Below are 20,263 nucleotides of genomic sequence, written 5' to 3' on the forward strand. Positions count from 1 at the left end.
CGTCACGGACTTTTTTTTACGGCACGTAATTTTCATTAAAAAACCCCCAGTCTTTTATTGGTTACAAAATGCATGTTTATTGGGTGGAAATAAAAATAATTACTCTGTTCTTCTTTAATGTAATGTAAAATGTGCCTTTTTAATATATTTATTGGGGGCGGAGGGGGGGGGGGGCGGGGTTGACTTTCTTTTGGGGGAAGCAGCCCATATCCCCCAACCCCCATAGAACTGCGCCTGCGCCATATATACTGTTCATACCAAATCAAATCTTTCACTTGTAGCGTAATCAGATATTCTAATAGATTGCGCCATCTGGCCTGCTTCAACATATATATGCGGGTTAGTATTAACATTCAACTTCCAAAAGAGTTTTCAACCGGAGGATCGTTGAACAGGGGGCCATAAAAGTACACAGAGTGGCAATCTGTCCGTTGTGTGCGAATCATTGAGATGTACATGTCTATATCAGCGTCTGATCGGCCATAAGTGCAGCGCCATGCCGTGGTGTCTATGCGTCATGCTTGTTCGTCCATTATTTGTGTTGTTACTTTAAATGCCTACATTTCAGGGAATAATGATTGTCTGTTATGTGCGAATCATTGAGATGTACACGTCTATATCAGCGTCTGATCGGCCATAAGTTTAGCGCCATGCCGTGGTGTCTAGGCGTCATGCTTGCTGGTCCATTATTTTTGTTATTACTTTAAATGCCTACATTTCAGGGGATAATGATTGTCCGTTTTGTGCGAATCAATGAGATGTACACGCCTATATTAGCGTCTGATCGGCCATACGTCCAGCGCCATGCCGTGGTGGCTAGGCGTCATGCCTGTTGGTCCAGTACTCCAGTTGCCTATCTGAATGCCGGACTGGCGCCACTTTGAACTTGTGGCCACACTGCCGTGTGTTATCCTGATACCACTTGTGTGGTGAGTGCTGTTTCTAGTATGGCTCATTTGCCCGATACTTGACCGATCTTATACAATTACTCAATGCTTCAGCTTCCCACAGACACCAACTCCGCTCATCTTCTGATCGCACCCGGCTTTCTCTCCCAAGATCCAACAAGAGAGCCGGGGATATCTCTTTCAAGGTTGCAGCGCCACGTTTTTGGAACGGGCTTCCTGTTGATCTGAGAGAGGCGGAGTCGGTGTCAACTTTCAAACGTTCTTTAAAGACCTTCCTTTTCCCAGATCTCTCTTAATGCCTGTGTCCCACCCCCCTTGAATATTGTTTTTGTTGTTGTTCTATTGACCCGACCCCTCTGTGTTTTTCCCCCTTTTGTTAGGCGCTGTGATCTGTAGAGCGCGTTATAAATATTCTGTATTATTATTATTATTATTATTATTATTATTATTATGGATACAAGTTAAAGTGACGTCACGATGACGTCATCACGTGACATGTGACATCATATTAGGCCTAATTGTGCATATTTTGAATGCCAATATCTACGAACTGTATTGATCCTGATCACTCTACCGCACATGTTGTCCTACCAGCCTTACGTGAAATAAAAATACAATAAATACAACAAAGCCCTACGAGAATGTAATCACATATTTATTTGCCACCATTTAATATGTACTACACGTCCCTCCTGGATGGAACTTATATACTTAAAACTATGTCATATATATGTCACAAAAAAAGTTACCGAAACAGCCCTGTGTTTGTCCACAAACATAAGTCTAGTTTTACTTTATTTTTGAGTCGGGCACAACCCGACCACTGTCTGGATTTGTTCTCATAAATCTTCGTTCTTTCTTTCTTTGAGTGGTCGGGTTGTGCCCGACCACTCTTTGGAGTTGTTACGATTTATCTTCGTTTCTTTCTTTCTGGACAATACGTCTCCGCTGGTTTTTTCCTAAACGGTTTATGATATGAACTTCATGATAACGCCATCAGGTGTCAAAATACAAGTGATTTTATCTGAAATTAGTGACCAATTACTTTTACCTATAACTCTTGAACTCAATAACCAATGATGGTTGTATTCTGTAATCAGATAGACCATTAATTGCTTAACATTTTTGTCGTGGAAGTAAAGTCGCTTGACTTTTACTTCCGAGTCTACCGGAAGGTCAAAGTTAGGTGAATTCAAAATGAAGACGTTAGCCTGAAATCAAAACAAAGCACAATTTCTTCTGAAGGGTTTTGCGGTATGATCACAAAACCTTGTGTGAACTTGTACCGTGTTACAAAGATGTTATAAATTTTGTTACGTCATCATGACGTCATCAGATAAAAAATTACAAGCAATTTTAGGGCAAATTTTGAAAATATAGTTTGCGTTATATCTTTTGAACTAAAATAGAGTATCGTGTTCGTTTTTTTCGTGAGGTTGTAGACTATGCCGTGACAAACATTTCGTGTTCCCGGACACAAAACCGCTTGACCTTTACTTCCGGTGTTACCGGAAGTGCAATACAAACTGAATATAACTCAAAACGAAAGCATTTTACTACAGACATATATATTAATAAAGTGTTTTTAGTGAGGTATGCCAGACACAAAAACAGTGTGATGACGCCATCATCCGAGAGGCCCCCTAGCGGCACATAAAATAGTGTTTGCTTTCTTTAATTTTAAAACCATTGGTTCAAATTTTACCAAATCGCCCCTTAATATTCTTTAATTAACCACAGATAACTTGGCAAGGTTTCATATTCTAACGTCATCAGACCGGAAGTATCTATGACACTATAAACATCTTCATCCCTTAAATATTCGTTAAAGATCCATTTTCCCTTGAAATTACAGTCAACTAAATTTTCACGGATTTTTTTTAACATATTAAGCCAGATTAGGAGTCCGTGAAAACACCCATAAGAAAGTCATTATGGAAGTGTTAAGTGAGGAATGCCAATTTTAAAAACATAAGTTTGACGTCATCCCACGGAAGGGAGCCCTCTAGCGGCACATCAAAACAGTTTAATATTTCAAAATGTTAAAACCCTCAATCCAAATTTTATGAAATTTCCCCAATATATCCCGTAAGGAAACAACAAATGAATTTGCAAGGTTTCATAAGTTTCAATTGCTTCCAAATACTTTGACGTCATCATACCGGAAGTTTGGTGTTATTATTACATACACTTAATTTCCATATTTCCATGCGTTCTTTTTACTTAATGATAAACAAGTGTCCTCCCTTCCCTTTCTTGACACGATGACGTCATCAAACCGAAAATAACTTGTACATGTACCTAAATGTTAACTGAAATTTATCATACCCTAAAAGATTCTTTTTGTACAACATTATTGGTACTGGAGATGTTAAAGTCCTTTTTCTGACATGAATATATTCATAACTTAACTGTACAAGGTCTAATGAAATAGTTGTCTACCCGACCACTCTGCGTTTGTAACAACAAACGCAAACCTCTAGTGGTTGTTATAATTAGAGAAAAAATTATGAATTGGCACCTAAAGTTTCTCGTTGTAGGATAGGAGCAAAAGCTTGGTCCGCCTTCCATTGAATGGTGACCTACAATTTGTTTCCTACTTTGTTTATTAATATTTTTCTCGCTGTTTTGATGAAATTGTGATATGAAGATGAATGAAGAAAAATATGCCATTTAACACAATAGCAAGACAATGGCAACAGTTATTGAAAGAGAATACAAATCGTTGGGAAACCAAACAAAAATTGAAATGTCGGAAACAAGGAGTGAAAAAAATAACCCCAATAATTGCATATTCAATATATAACATTAATAAAAAGATTCATTGGCCTCTGTGATTTTAGGTCTTTTTCATTATTTCAGTGACAGCTATTGCTGTTTGAACTTACGAGCAGATGAATTTTGATAATTATGCTGTATGTGTGGATACACATACAACATAATTGAGGATTGGAAGAAGGCAAACTGGTCATGCATAGCAGAGGCTCTGGTGTCTGGCCGCTGCCTGACATGATGCCAAAAGATCTTATTTGAATTTAAACAGCTGACCTGGTTATCATCAATGAGGTGTATTTTTGTGCTTATATTCCAATGATATTTGATTTGGTAATAGAAGGCGCTGTTTGAGGATATTCTGTTTGGCGTTCACAATTTAAATGAGACTCGGGTGGGTCATAAAAAGCACCGTCCGATGATATTCGGTTTGTTGTTCACATACAGATGAGATTTGGGTTGGTCATAGAAAGCCTTATCTGAAGATATTCAGGCGTGTTGCGTTCACATTCCAATGAGATTTGGGTTTGTCAAAGAAAGCTCTGCCTGAAAATATTCGGGTGTAATGTTCACATTCAAATGAGATTTGGGTTGGTCATATAGAAGGTTTCTCCTGTCAGGCGGAACAACTTTGGGAAGTCTCTCACGAGATCATCAAACAGGTTTCTTGGGTTGAGATGAATGTCACCGACCAAATCAGGAAACAGAAGAGTGTGAAGTCTTGGGTTGAGGTGCAGGTAAATCAAGTAAGGCTGAACACAGAAAAGCATGTAACGAACCGCCAAACGCGTTCCTCTGTCAACTACACTTTCAAACAGTGGAGCAGTTATCAACATAAGAAAAAAACGCGATCCAAGTTGAAAGTGATCTGGAACCATGTGTAGACCTCGAACAAGATCATAATATTACATCAAAATGAAAACACATTAACCTTTGTATGAAAAGTAGTTTAATCAATTATCCTTAACTTAATCATTTCTCCTATTTTTGTAAACATTTTTTCATTACTTATTCGGGAAAACTAATTCGTATATTCTTTCCGATGGCCATGCATGTAATAGGGGTTGTCAGCAGCCATGCAACCCTACCTACATTCCTAAATCCCAACCTATATTATGATGCACATCGCTGTGGCCACGAGCTCCATTTATACATGATTGTTGCTGTGCTCACGCCTCTCTCGGACGAGCTCTTTTGAAACATGAATATTTATGATGTTCAACAAAGACACCGGTCACAGTTGGATAGAGCGCATATGTAGAGCTTCTCATTGGGAGATGAGCAGTTTCTACGCTGCTGCCGTTCTACGTTCGTTCAAAACGAAGGAACACTCCGGGTGACATATTTTTTTGGAATGGTTTGTGAGTGGACCGTGGCAGATTAGACTTGGCAGGGTCTGCCGTGCTTACGCTCGGCCGACCCTGAATGGATGGTCCGCTTGGTTAGCCATTGCGGCCAGCCACGGCAGAAAACCATGGGGAGTTGGTACAGAAAATAACGTTAAAATACACAAAAAAGGTAAAACCCGACAGAGTGTTAAAGCTCTTGTGTGATCAGGAGATAATAAAAAGAAAGATAATAAGAAATCTGTGACCTTACACGGTCTAGGTGTAAACCATTCTTGATCTAGAGCTCGATCGATCGAAACACTTCTGAACGAAGAAAGAAACGCGACGATCACAGTATCAGCGTACTTCGCACGGCTGACTTTATATATAAAGAAAGAAGGGCGATGATCACAGTATATCAGCGTGCTTCGCACGGCTGAGTTTAAAGAAAGAAAGGCGACGGTCACAGTATATCAGTGTGCTTCGCACGGCTGACTTATATAAAGAAAAAACGGCAAAGATGTGTGTATATCAGTATGCTTCGCACGGCTGACTTATGTAAAGAAAGAAATGCGACGATCGCAGTAGGCCTATATCAGCGTGCTTCGCACGGCTGATATAAGGACTGAAACAAATTACAGGTGTACAGCCTACAGGAAAATAAAAGACGTCGTAATTTTATCATAAAAGTTCACGTGACAAACATTGAATGAAATGTTCGTAGCACTGGATCTTTTTCATCACGATGTCCGCTCCATTTACGTTAGCAAGCCACTGGAGTTGTCGTCTCGCCTTTAATTCTTGGCCCGTTGTACATTCAAGTTGCATTGTCTTTTTGTGTCACTATTGGGATCCCAAGGGCGGATCCAGAACACCATTTTTGGGGGGCCAAAAAAATTTTGGTCCCCCCAAAAAGTGGGTCAAAAAAATTTTGGATTCTAGATGCTCTGTGGTGCGATCTGAGGCAATTTCTGACCACTTTAACCAATGTTTTTTGAGGAAAAGATGGTGGTGTACTCATTGCCTGACTTTATTGCGATGTCACATAAAAAAAATAAAAAAAAATTGGTTTCGTTTTTTTTGGGGGGGGGGCCAAAGGGGGCCATGGCCCCCCCCCCCCAAAAAAAAACGAAACCAATTTTTTTTTATTTTTTTTGGGGGGGGGGGGCCATGGCCCCCTTTGGCCCCCCCCCCCCTGGATCCGCCCTTGTGGGATCCTGAAGTACGACAGATGATTCTCCCGATCAGCACGATTGCTGCAATTAACTTAACAATAATTCATCATTTTGAACTGTATTTGTGAGTACTAATTAAGTCTGCTTCGTACCATATGTGTGGTGCATTCACTAGCAAAGTACAGATAGTAGAGCACGAGTTTTGTTTGTCCTGCAGCAGTACGTCATGCAGGTCGTCGACTTCGACCTTTTGACCCGTAGTGAAATATCTTACTATTGCCTGGCAATTCCCTCTTTATTGTGGAATTTATTGCCTGGCAGTGGCAGCTAATATTTTGAATTTTGTCAAGAATAATTTAAGTACAACACGTCGTGGGCGGATTTTTTTCGTTCGACGTCTCATTCCAAAGTGATTTACTGAATTATTAATGATGCAATTAGAAAAGAAATAGATCCAGTTTTCGATCGAAGTAAATCGAAAACTGGAAATTTGACTAATTGTTCTTTTCCAACACCCTAACAGATTGGTTGAAATATTGGTAGGATTGGTAGATGCATGTGTGGCCAACTGTGGTTGGTATACCAATCCTATATAGGCCTATTGGTTATTTCAACCAATCTGTTTTAGTGTATATAAGATAAACCCTAAATCAATACACTTATGGACCAGAAATTTCTGGTCACGCTCTTGATTCGGACAAAATATCTGAATCTTACTTACAGGGTGGCAGAGCACATGGTCTTATCAAAGGGGCTATTGTTCTAAGGGGTCATGTTACTGGGGAAGAGGGAAAAGTTAATCAGGGGTACACACTTCTATGAAAGGGTAGGGGACATCTAATAAAAAGGGGTGATTTATTCAGGGGGTCTACTCCTATCCTAAACACTAAAAGCAATACAGTAAAAACTACAAGTTCAATTTGGCCCTGCCACACAGGCGACAAGGACTGCGCGACGGTTGAAACCGACCAGTTTTTTTCTCCTTTTTTGTGGACATCTGAGAACGCAAACATTTCAATAGGTCAGTTTAATGATATGTCGTATAACACGGTAACCCCTGAATATACCCATTTCTGATAATTACAACAACTGCAAATAATATACATTCCCTTAAACTATGGCCTTGAGCTCATGGTATAGGCCTATATGCACGTAAATGACCTTTGCTGAACAAAGCCCGATTTTGTTGGTATAATAAACGCGACCACAGCGATCAGGGCCGGGGAGGCACTAAGGCTAGTACGTGTACCTGCAAAGGCTACACCAAACAGGGCTTCATCATGGGCAGGGTTCAAGCTGGTCGTTCCCACCAGGGTTGGTGCGCAGTTCTCTGTCTGTTTGTCAGCTATGTGTTGTGGCTGTGGCTCATCAAGGGACTTGGAGTGATGTTACCAACACTACAAGAGCAATTTGCGGCCCAAACTTGGCTAGTCGGCTGGATGCTATCGATTATCACTGCATTCATATGTGTTACTGGTAAGGTTTGTAATTATCGCATCTGAGTCACTTTCATATGGAAGTGTAGATAGGACATGGTTAAAAATAAAACTATTTCGTACGTACGAATTACTAAACCGTACGTACAAAATACTAATTCGTACGTACCAAATACTAATTCGTACGTACGAATTACTAAACCGTACGTACCAATTACTAAACCGTACGTACGAATTAATAAATCGCACGTACAAAGTACTCAGTGGCGTAGCCACGGGAGGGGGGGGGGCGTGGGTATGGAAGTGTTATGGAAGTGTAGATAGGACATGGTTAAAAATAAAACTAATTCGTACGTACAAATTACTAAACCGTACGTACGAAATACTCATTCGTACGTACGAATTACTAATCCGTACGTACGAATTACTAATTCGTACTAACACGAAAATTCCTGGCTACGCCACTGGAATTACTAAACCGTACGTACGAATTAATAAACCGTACGTACGAATTAATAATCCGTACGTACGAATTAATAAATCGTACGTACGAATTACTAATTATTTCGTACGTACGATTTAGTAATTCGTACGTACGGTTTAGTAATTCGTACGTACGGTTTAGTAATTCGTACGTACGGTTTAGTAATTCGTACGTACGGTTTAGTAATTCGTACATACGAATTAGTTTTATTTTTAACCATGTCCTATCTACACTTCCATAAAAAAACAGCCCTATGTGTGCCTGAAGTTTCTTGACCATGATTATAAGGCACATTGTGGGCACATCAACCGTGCCACCAAAAAAGGGGACAATCACATGACTTGTTATTTAATGAAAAATGTGCTGGAAATAACTGTTGGTGTGGCATGGCGGTTGTTTTGAATCCAGAAACACTCAAAATCTAAAGGCAGCTAGGTGCTTAACAACTAACCTGATGAAGTTTTAGCTCTGTGAATGTTGTATATCCGGAAATATAAATATGCTAGGTTCTGGATTTCAATTCAAACTTGCCGGATCAGCATCCGGAACACGTTCTCGTTCACCTACGCGATGTCACGCACTAAACCGACGAATAATAGCAACCGCATCATGCGCGTGTTTGTCGTTTCAACGCTTGCGCGCACCTATTCACGGATTCGACCAATTACAAACCAGCTCCGTACGGACATTTCCAAAAATGCGTCACTAGACTCATCTTTGGAAATGACCTTCTTTTATTGTTATCTTCAAAATGACAGAAGGAATTATTTCACAAGGATTTAATTAGTGCCATTAGCAAGCTTGTTAACAATAATTTGGTCATGCAGTCCTTTTTTGATGATCTACTCCATCTTTAAGACATTCATGTATAGATGTACTCTTTACTAACCATCTTCGTGTACTTGATTAGGTCTTTTTGCTAGGCCACTTGAGGTCATATTTGGTACTCGCACGGTGGTGACGGTCGGCGGTTTCATCTTTGGTGTTTCTATGATCATCGCTTCTTTCTCCACTAGTATTGTCATGTTGACATCAATACTAGCACTGACAGCTGGTAAATATTGTATTCATTTCAAGAGATAGTGTATCCAATCCTTATTTACATTACAAGGATTGTTTTCAGTTTAAATTTAGTATCCCCATGATTAAAAAAATTAATGTTTTTTTTTGGTTTCGATTGCCCTTTACGAATGAATTGTTTTTTAGCATTTAAGAGGCAATGATGACTTCATATAATTCCGCGTGTTTCAGCGCTGGGCCGTGCTGGCAGTATATGTTGTGGATATGGACTTTATTAGTTCGACTTGAGTTAAATCTATTTAGTGATTAAAAAGCTGAATTTAAAACTCTTTTCCCATCTCATTAGGACATTCATAACTTCGTTGTGCTAACAAAATAATTGAACTTTACAATTTATTTTTAGGGTATCACACCCAAAACACACTGACCCTCCCTTTAATACTTTGTCAACCAACGTGGAGTAGATTACTCATCGATATCTTACATGTTGTCCACAGGACCTGCTCTAAGTGTCGTCCATATTCTGACAAGGGCGCTACTCGGGCGCTGTTTTACGACAAATTATGGCATGGCGGTAGGAATAGGGACATCAGGAGGCGCAGTAGGCTTGATAACCGTTGGGCCTTTTACCCAACTGTTGCTGGATACGTACGGCTGGAGAGGGGCTTTGCTTATTCTTGGAGGGTTGACCATGCATCTTGGGGTGTGTGGCGCTCTCTTGCGTTCAGCATCGACTGATGAAACAAATGACAGCTATCAGCCGGTGAGCACCGAGCCCAATGAGGAACCAAAAGTCAGCTCAACAAGTGCCGAGGAGACAGGCAACTTGAAACAGTCATCACGGCTTGGTGCCTTCAAAGACGCCCTCGGTGCGCAGATAAAACATTTTGGATTTTCGGTTTGTTTCAAGTTCTCATTTTGGATCACAGCAGTCCCCTTCATATGCAGCCGCTTTGTGAGTGATCAATGGATGATCTATTACGTCTCCCAAGCCGAAGCCAAAGGCTTCTCTCCTTACGACGCTGTGACATTCACCACAGCTGGAGGGGTCGGCAACGTCGTTTTCAGGATTTTGTTCGGTTGTATCGTCGATAAAGGTTGGTTAAAATTGAGACCGGTGATCGCACTGATGATCACACTGAGTTCCTCAGCTATGCTGATAACTCCCTGGATAAACTCTTATTGGTTGATGATGGTCACTGCAGTTTTCTATTGTGGCAGTAGTGGAGCAGGTGCTTCACTGAATGATCTGTACACCAGGGAGCTGCTTGGACCTGATCTCTTGGCATGTGCTTTCGCTTGGATGGAGCTGGTGACGGCCATTTTATGCTTCAGCCTTGGATTCTTTCCAGGTAAGTCATATCATATCTAGTTTCATCTTATGGCTTTGGCGAGATCAGTGTATTGCATGTCAATAATCTCAATGCAATTCTGATGTCTTAGGTTCGTCGACCAATACATGCCATGTAAACATTTACTACACCCCTACATAACCACCGATACAGTGGTTTCATTCACATTTTGACGGTCACCTGTTAAAGGGTTCTCTCAAACATACGTTAAGGGCAGCTACGTTTATTGTGACCGTCAAAACGTTTCTATGTCCAACATAATTGCCTTCCCTCATAACCTGAAAAAGCAATCATTTCCCGATGGAAGTTAAATTTACAGTGAATTGGAAGAGCTTTTCTCTAGGAGAAAAATAAACACAATTTATTATTATTATTAATATTTATTGATATTTTCATAAAATAAATTATTGAAAATATACAGTATGAAAACCGGTAGGTTATTGCACTATACATGTTTGAAGCAATTTCAAATGAGTAAAATTAACATTAAGAAATAACAAGCTGAAAAGCGGCATAAAACTGTCAACACGTATCTGATTAAAAATACTGGAATTATTATGTTGACACTGACGAAGCAAACAAAATGTTGACTGGTTGGAACTACTTTGTTATTTTTGTTGGCAGGTTGGATGTACGACCAGACTGGCAGTTTTGATTGGGCCTTTTTCATCCTGGGATGCATTACAGCTCTATCGTTGATGGCGCTGTTGATGGAATGTTTCCAGGCGAGATGCAAGTCCAAGCAGCCGGCTATAAGTAACCCTAATTAAACTACAAGAATGCTGACGCGTGACATGAAAAAAACCCAACTTGTTATAGAATGGATCATCTACTCTTTCATTGCAATCTGATGATTGTGGACGATAGTCTTAGTTTTAAAAACAATAACATGTCCGTGTATAAAGTGCATGTTATTGCGTTAAATTTGAAATTCTAAGATTAATTTTCAAACTACTTTATTGGAAGAACGATATAAACAGTATTAGTGCTCATTTATATATATTGTTACTTTTTCCTAACAGAATTAACCAATGCTCAGTTTAAGAAAATTAAAAAGCACAAGTAATACAGTACACTATAAAAAAGATATATCCACGCTGTATTTGATTTTATAAAGCAGTTTTGATGTTTCGTTGAATTACAGTTTTCATGCAAATTTTTCTTTTCTTTTATGACAGAATCTGGTTAATTTACACTTTGTTGTAAAATTAGCACAGCAGAGTAACGTGTTTTGTAAATATATGTGGTTTGATGGGAAAAGTGATATGTTATCAAAAGTTTGTTTTATTTTGAAACATCATTTTGATGTAGACCGTTGTAATCTGTGAATTCAAATTCAGCTTGTTATTTGAAATTACGGCAAAGTTGGACGGTTAGGGCCCTGTCACACTGCTGCGTATCATAATTCCTTATGAGTTGCGCATTGACATTTTTTTCATACACAGTCGTACGCACAATACGCACCTCATATGTATCTCTATCGTTTTGTTTAGGTTTTATGTACGCAGATATACGCATGGGAGTCCAAAGAGGCCACATAAAGCTAATACTCGATCGCAACCCCGTCTAAAAACACGTTAAAATTGTGCAGCAGCAGGATTCCAGTCAAACCAGTGAGTTTTGGTGGTTTTGAGACATCATCTTTCATTGGCTACAGCGACGTGCACGCATACCAGAAACCGGAGACTTTTTTTGGCCTAAGCAATTGTTCGTGAAAATCCGTCCATAACGGTTTGAGTGATCATATTTACGGACAAACCAACAAACAAACCAATGCCGATGAAAACATAACTTCCTTGTCTGGAGGTAATAAAATCATCACTTAAATTATTGCAAATCTTAAATCATTGTTTCAGACCTTTGGTCTTGTGAGACATGGGCTGCAACGCCTATCACCCGGAAGTCACGGACTTCATACACCAGCCAACCTCCAGAGGACAATCCTGGATCGGCTTTTTTTATTTTCTTCATAAGGCAGCGCACACATTTGTAAACAATTTTATCGTTAATTATAATTTTTGTTATTACTTTAAATGCCTTCATTTCAGAGAATACTGATTGTCCGTTATGTGCGAATCATTGAGATGTACATGTCTATATTAGCGTCTGATCGGCCATAAGTTCAGCGCCATGCCGTGGTGTCTATGCGTCATGCTTGTTCGTCCATTATTTGTGTTATTACTTTAAATGCCTACATTTCAGGGAATAATGATTGTCTGTTATGTGCGAACATTGAGATGTACACGTCTATATCAGCGTCTGATCGGCCATAAGTTCAGCGCCATTCTGTGGTGTCTAGGCGTCATGCTTGCTGGTCCATTATTTTTGTTATTACTTTAAATGCCTACATTTCAGGGGATAATGATTGTCCGTTGAGATGAACACGACTATATTAGCGTCTGATCGGCCATGCGTCCAGTGCCATGCCGTGGTAGCTAGGCGTCATGCCTGTTTGTCCAGTACTCCAGTTGCCTTTCTGATGCCGGACTGGCGCCACTTTGAACTGTGGCCACACTGCCGTGTGTTATCCTGATACCACTTGTGTGGTGAGTGCTGTTTCTAGTATGGCTTATTTGCCGCGTGCAAATGCGTGCTTCTGTGGGTGCGCGTATGGCTGCGCCACATTCATGTAGCTTTGGTACTTATACTTGAGATCACGGTTCTTGTGTCCTCGTGCAAGACTCTTTACTGTTATTGCCTTGTCCTACCTGGTTCCATGGGCATCGCCAGGATTAACTAGCCAATGAGAGAACAAACTCTGTTCGCATGATTTCATGATATATTGTTTTGCAATTTCCTCTGAAGCCCGATGGCCTTTTGTCCCCATTTTGATGAATTTATCAAATGGTAATAATCCACCCGAGGTTAAAAAATAATACCGAGCGACGTCAGTATTAATTGAGGTTTGTCTTCAGAGCTAACCAGTTGTGTCTTCATTGTCGACAAACACAGGGAGGAAAAATCCGTTTGGTTAATCATTTGTCCCATACTTATATATATTCGAGAAATTGTTGTTTTACAATTCAACCGACCAACCAACCAACCGACCGACCAGCATACCAACCTACGAACAAACCAACTAACGGACTGACTGACCAGCCTGCTGCGATTTTTTCCCGAAGGTGGGAGAAGCGAAATGTATGAATTATTGATGACATGCGAACTTCTTGCCTGCTCAACGTCTGCTGAGACCAGAAATCCTAGTGGGGGACGCCACAAGAATGTGCAATGTAAAACCCCCTGTGGGACATGCTAGTTTCTTTTTTTTTTCAGGGGTCATAAACCGTAATTCTGACCTGCTTGTTTCAGCGTGGAGAAAGGAAAACAGATCATTAAATGAGTTATGAACACTTGTGACTCCCCACACCATATACCAAACTCATGTCCCGAGTTGTCTTTATTTTTACAGCTATACCAATTAAAATGAATGAGTCTCCTTTTAGGTTTGGTTATCGGGAAATGCAACATTTGGTTGCAACAGTGTCAATAGTTGTCTTGTGCGTTTCCTACTACTGTATTTTATTTTGCATTGAAAAGTTCTTGAACGGATAAAAAGTTTAAATAAAGATTCGTTAAAAAATAGCTTAAATAATTTCATTACTTACACACTGTCGTAAAAGTTGGTATCTAAAATGTTCATGCAAACTCCCCTACACAGGTGCAGGAGACTTAAATGTTTGGTCCAAATCGCCAGTTGAAAAATGAAGATTTTGGCGATATTTCATGATTTGCAATCACAATCTACGAGTGTTAACGTACGCCGATGTATGTCGGCCTGAAAGCATTGTGAATAGCACGCGCTATTCGCGCAATGAATGACTTATGAATATTAAGCAGGCCACACTCGAGCGTGAGCTCGACCAATCAGTGGGCGAATGGGTCACAAGGTCACACCGTGTTTGGGTTCCTCGCAACCTCGTCCCCAGGGTGTCGAGCAGTACGCGCCCACCACTACCTGCTCTCTGGTATTGGATCATTTGCATGTGCACAATTTTTGCACACGTATGCAAATGAGGAACAGTCTGGTGCCTGGATATGCGTTACACATTAGCGTTTGTTTTTGTATGCGGTGTCTGGGATAAAAACAGAGTCAATTCGTAGCAGCGCGAGCACGGCGCGAGTTACGAAAACACGATTTTTGAAATCAAACTGTTACGATCAAATCGAGACAACATGCAGTATCATATTTCATATTAATATGAGCAAATTGGAAAGGAAATTAGTATTTTCGAGAAGGCGTGGACGAATGATCGCGAAATCACGTACTGCACGTTGTGAATAATAGCACAAAGTACACGATAAAAATCCATTACTAGCCAATTGCGGTATCCAATCAGGATACAGGATAGGAAGAAAGTTTCCTATCCAGGGTTTACTATTGGAAACGCGGTTGGAAATAAAGTAAGCACTGGGGACGAGGTTGGGTTCCTCGCTCTTTGCTTTACAATGGCGACGATCTTTTTGCGTTGTGAAAATGGAAGTTGTTGGAAACATTAGGTGTACATCGATTTTTTTTTTAAATATTAACGACATCACGTTCACGAGATTTTTTTGTAGATGAAGGTTCACCTTTTCGTTTGATTACCTCAACATTTGGGAGACTTTCGTCGTTCTCGAAAAAAACCTGGAAATTTCATGACCTAATTTTCAGTAGATTTGTCCGTGAAATAATATCGTCAGATTGCATCGAAGTCCTTTTTTTTTGAGAAAAAAAATACCTTGATAGATGTGTGAAATAGGTCTTTAACTACCCAAAACAACTTTGTTTGTTTGGATCAGTTGTGGTTTGCCATGAAAATTGCAAATTTTGGATAACGGTTGATACTCAGACTACATATTATGTTGCTTATGCAGAACATTAATGATTCGTACAGTCTAGCACGAACCATTCTTTCGAAAATTCAGAACATAATTTTATTACGTCTGTGCCATATTAGAGACACACTCTTGGAAAAAATGGTCCGATTAACTTATTCTTTATGATGGGATTTGCGGAATGAATGCCGGCGCTGCACAATGGGCCATATTTGCTCCTGACAGACTTTACTACTTAATTACTACTTTTTATCATCTAAAAAGTGGTGGGTAAATGCCCCCTGCCCACCTTCGAAAAAAATAATTAAATAGAATGTGCTGGCAAAAGTACAGGTCCTTTTTTCGGGGGGGGGGATGTGCTTTGCCCCCTTCTAGAAAAAATCTAGAAAGTTGATTGCCAAGATCCATTGATCACGCCCCTCCGTTTCAGCGAGTCATGTGATTTGCCAGGACGACCGTCATGACGAGCTGTCATGACGAACCGTCATGACTAACCGTCCAAAACGAAAGAACGCTGATGAAACGTAACCATAACTGGAAAGGTTGAAAGAGGTGGGCGGTTGCTCTTGAAACTACGTGCGCTATGGTGGGGTTGGTGGGTGGGGGTGGATGGGGGGGGGGGGGTAACCATTAAAGACAATGAACCTGCTAAATAAAACCTTCAATAACAATGAACTATTTCCTCCGCAACCTTGGAGGTATTTGGTTTTCAAGATAACCCCACCCACCCCACAAAAAGGACGTGAATATTCAAATAATAAACAAAAATCATAGAAATCAAGCAAACAAAATATAAATCAATGCTCTCCGGCTCGTGTGCTCACCCAACAACCCTTGCACCCACACCCACGTGCATTTTGGCAAAAATAGATAAAAAAAAAATGATGCTAGCGTCTTTCTGAAGACTCCATTACTCCATTGGACCAAGTCCACAACATCACCATGATGGCTACAATAGACTCCTACATCACCATCATCATGTAACTGAACATTTTCATACTTTTACCAATAATGACGCACGATAATTTCGGGTATGAGTGGTCCATCATTCGCTTCATATTCACCATGCCGCTCGAATGCCAGTTTGGTATCACTCATCCAAGTCACGGTGAAGTTCCCGCTGGCTTCTGCGAGGTAATCTGTACTTTCGTCTATCTCGAAACTGCTATTAGCATTACCATTCCCATGCATCTTTGGGTCGGCAATCCAAAGTTCGGTACACGGCACGACTTGTGTTTCACACCATATAACTAGCTTCTTACCATGGAAAAACAGAGGTTCCATTGAGTCACGAAAATCTGACAGGAATGTCCCGATCCGCTTTCCATCCAAATCCAGAACTGTAGTGGTCCAAAAGGTGGAAACAACAGCGAGCAGCTCGCCATTGAATGTGCAGTAAGTTGCTTTAGCGTGCTTGTTCACAAACGCTGGATCAATCGGTACATCAAATGTCCTGACACACTTCCCTGATTCTAGGCTCCAAATCTTGACGATGAAATCTTGTGACACGACGATGACGATACCATCTCCAAGATAGATCGAAACCACTGTCCTCATTCCAGAATCCATCTCATGTAACATAGAGCCACTCTCTGCATCCCAAACTCGAATCTTCCGGTCAAAGTAGACTCCAGCTATGACCTTGTCCTTGTAGGCCAGGTCAAGAAGTGTCAGAGTCCTTCCAGCCTTGAGGATACAACGACAGGCTCCATCTGAAGCGTTCCACACTACAATGTCACTGTTCGGCGAACGTGGTTTAATTACACTAACGATTGTCACACCATCAAAGAAGATATGAGACACCGCCAGAGGATGCCCCGACATGACCTGTAGCTGCTCTCCACTCTTGGCGGAATAGGTACGAACCTTACCGTCCTTGCATCCTGCAGCAATGATGCCATCCTTCATCTTCAGAGCATCCCTCTTTTCACTGATGTCCACTTCGATTAGATGTTTACGTTCCCTTTGAAAGATATCCCAGATTTGCAGAGTACCCTGGGATGTACCGGCAGCTAGATAGATTCCTTCTCCAGCCATATTACAGACATATGGGCCATCTTTATCACCGTAAACATCATCATCTTCATCCAAACCACTGGGGTCGTTTTCAGAGTGATCTACTTCTTCAGCTACACTCGAGGCGGATTGTTCATCAGCGTCATCACTTCCACTATCAGCGGTGCTTTTTGTAGGCACTTTGCCAGTTAGGCAAAATTGAAATGATACAGCATAGAAGCGGTTTTTGCACCAGTTTGTTTCAAGGTGCTTTGCTTTCATGTATACTTCCTTCCATTTACAAGTAGTCTCGAGTTGAGGCCAGCCAGAGCCGGTTACAACTGCATCGACTGGGAATGTAGGTGAACCTCCTTCACCCGTCACCTGCTCTTGTGAAGTAGATTTAAAGGGAACCTCTTTGAGAAGACGGTCTTCTTCACCATAGCGCTCCCATCCATTATCTTGACAGAGAGGGCGCCACAGTGCATCTTGATTGGCTGCCTCTCTCCAGGATCGATTACATAATGCCACGTGACAGAGATCCGTGACTGTCAGGTCATTCAAAATTATCTCCTTCACCTCGATTGGCAGGCTCGCAAAGTAATCTTTGGAAACCAAGGAAGCCATTGTCAAGCTACATAGAAAGAAAAAAGGCACGTTCAGATAAAAAAATAATAATTGCAGTGCATAATGAATGAGGGACAATTCACACTGAAACGTATAAAGGTCATACACTATCTAGTTAGCCATATAGGTCTTTCTTTTGTTTGTAAACATTGGCGACATTTTGTATGGGCTGCCGTAAGCGCATAAATTGAAGCCGTGGTTGGCAACAAATTTTTCAAAAAAAAAGTTCCTCATAACGCCATCAACACGAAGTAAAAAGGCATATGTAGGAATTATTTTGTAGCTTTGTTGAAAATTTGGTATTTTCAAGTATCAAATAATATTTTGGTTATCTGTAATAACTCTTCTTCATTTTTGCAGTGTTGGACCTTCCATAGTTTTGCAGGCCGTAGTTGGCAAAAATGCAGTTTGCCAACAGAGCGCAGAAAGGTCTATAGGGGTGAACACTGACATCTTCAGCCAATGCGTGGAATCTGGTAGGGTGTTATGTTACACTATGTAGTTTCACTGTTGAATGCGATTAACATATGATACGCACGCGTACTAGTGTACGGTACAAAACACCGTTGTACCATCATCATACAGTATCGTGTAATAGGAAAAGACGCAGAACGAATCTCTCAGATCTGCAACACAACATGCATGTACGACAACAGTCAACGGTTATATAAATAGTCAAACGTGTTTTGAAAATCCCTAAAATGCCTCCTCTACCACGGAGTCCCCCATTGTAGTCCTTGCTCTGAAGACGAAGGATGGCATCATTGTTGCAGACTGCAAGGACGGCAATGGGGGACTCCGTGGTAGAGGAGGCCTTTTAGGGATTTTCAAAACACGTTTGACTATTTATATAACCGTTGACTGTTGTCGGACACAAAGTTATTTTGGCGCATTCAATTTTTCTTGAAATTTGCAGACACATTCAAGCCAGACTTGCAGATACAGGGAATGAAGATATCCAGGATGGCACATGTCAGTGCTGTCGAAGTAGGCCCTTCAAGTATTCACACATGCAAGTTCACTGCACAGAACGAAAAATAAGGTCCAGACGGCCGACTGGAGTCAAACTAGAATCAGTAGGCGCATAATAGTACAACGCAACCAGAATTAAGCGTATACTTGAGCTTGGTCATGCATATAGAGCGACTGACATGACGTGTGTGTGGCTACACTACACTTAGTGAGCATTCAATCAGGCAACATGCATGTCAATTGAACAAGCCGCCTGACAGGTAGGCTCGCTCAGTATGATACGCTCGATCGTTACGTGTAAGATTATTGCAGATGAAACCATTTTCTCCAACAATTGTCGTGCCGGGCAACATTTGTGACAGTACCCGCTTGCTTCATAACTAGCAATCAACTCACCACTCAGATCTTCCAAATGCAGGTAAAAGCTACAAAACAGTCAGCTCAACAACGGGCCAGGCCTATAGACCTTTCTGCGCTTGGTTGGCAAACTGCATTTTTGCCAACCGCGGCCTGCAAAACTATGGAAGGTCCAACACTGCAAAAATGAAGAAGACTTATTACAGATCACCAAAATATTATTTGATACTTGAAAATAGAACATTTGCAACAAAACTACAAAATAATTCCTACATATGCCTTTTTACTATGTGTTGATGGCGTTATGAGGACTTTTTTTAAAAAATATGTTGCCAACCACGGCTTAAATTTATGCGCTTACGGCAGCCCATACAAAATGGCGCCATTGTTTACAAACAAAAGAAAGGCCTATGACTCACATGCCGCGCGCATACGGATTTGGGAGTAAACGAACTGTACAATGGGGCGTTTTACAGTGAACATTGACCTTTCATTCCGTCAAGCTGCACCAGCAAAGACTTGGTATACTGAAAAGCTGATCTGTTTAGCAAACAAAAGACACGTCGGTATCAAGGTTCGCGCACGATATGCAGATTTAAAGTGTGAGGAAAAAAGGAAATCTCATCGTACTCTCGAAAACAGTGCGAGGGTGCATATACGCTGTCAATTAGGGGGAGGGGTTAGATTTGGTCAATGGTGAAATGGCAAAAAGGTCTACTTGATACTTTTTCTTCGTCATTAACCGCGGACTGACTTCGCATGCACACGGATGGCCACAACGTGTTAAAATGTTGAGTTTTTACCATACCGCCGAACAAATTAGCAAACCTTCCTTCAGTACCAGATATTAGTCATGAGCCAGGTTGTAACAGTGTCAATAGTTGTCTTGTGCGTTTCCTACTTCTGTATTTTATTTTGCATTGGAAAGTACTTGAACGGATAAAAGTTAAAATTAAGATTAAAAAAGAAAAATGGCCTAAATAATTGCATTACTAACACTTGTCGTAAAAGTTGGCATCTGA

General features: G+C 40.7%; 2 protein-coding genes across 2 annotated transcripts; one reads left to right on the forward strand and one right to left on the reverse strand.

The window, feature by feature from the left end:
• The first annotated feature begins 7,451 nt into the window (after nt 1–7,451).
• Nucleotides 7,452–11,730, forward strand: LOC119719597 (monocarboxylate transporter 12-B-like). The gene is made up of 4 exons (XM_038189079.1): nt 7,452–7,659; nt 9,014–9,157; nt 9,621–10,475; nt 11,100–11,730. Exons 1-4 carry the CDS (start codon nt 7,464–7,466, stop codon nt 11,243–11,245), a joined length of 1,341 nt encoding a protein of 446 aa, XP_038045007.1. The 5' UTR covers nt 7,452–7,463; the 3' UTR covers nt 11,246–11,730.
• A 3,907-nt stretch (nt 11,731–15,637) lies between these two features.
• Nucleotides 15,638–19,361, reverse strand: LOC119719814 (probable E3 ubiquitin ligase complex SCF subunit sconB). The gene is made up of 2 exons (XM_038189308.1): nt 19,281–19,361; nt 15,638–17,919 (listed from the first exon to the last, which is right to left on the reverse strand). The coding sequence occupies exon 2, from the start codon at nt 17,910–17,912 to the stop codon at nt 16,293–16,295; it is 1,620 nt and encodes a 539-aa protein (XP_038045236.1). The 5' UTR covers nt 17,913–17,919; nt 19,281–19,361; the 3' UTR covers nt 15,638–16,292.
• Between the last annotated feature and the right edge of the window lie 902 nt (nt 19,362–20,263).

Source organism: Patiria miniata, unplaced genomic scaffold (genome assembly GCF_015706575.1).
Source record: "Patiria miniata isolate m_02_andy unplaced genomic scaffold, ASM1570657v1 HiC_scaffold_8, whole genome shotgun sequence".
Classification (NCBI taxonomy): domain Eukaryota; kingdom Metazoa; phylum Echinodermata; class Asteroidea; order Valvatida; family Asterinidae; genus Patiria; species Patiria miniata.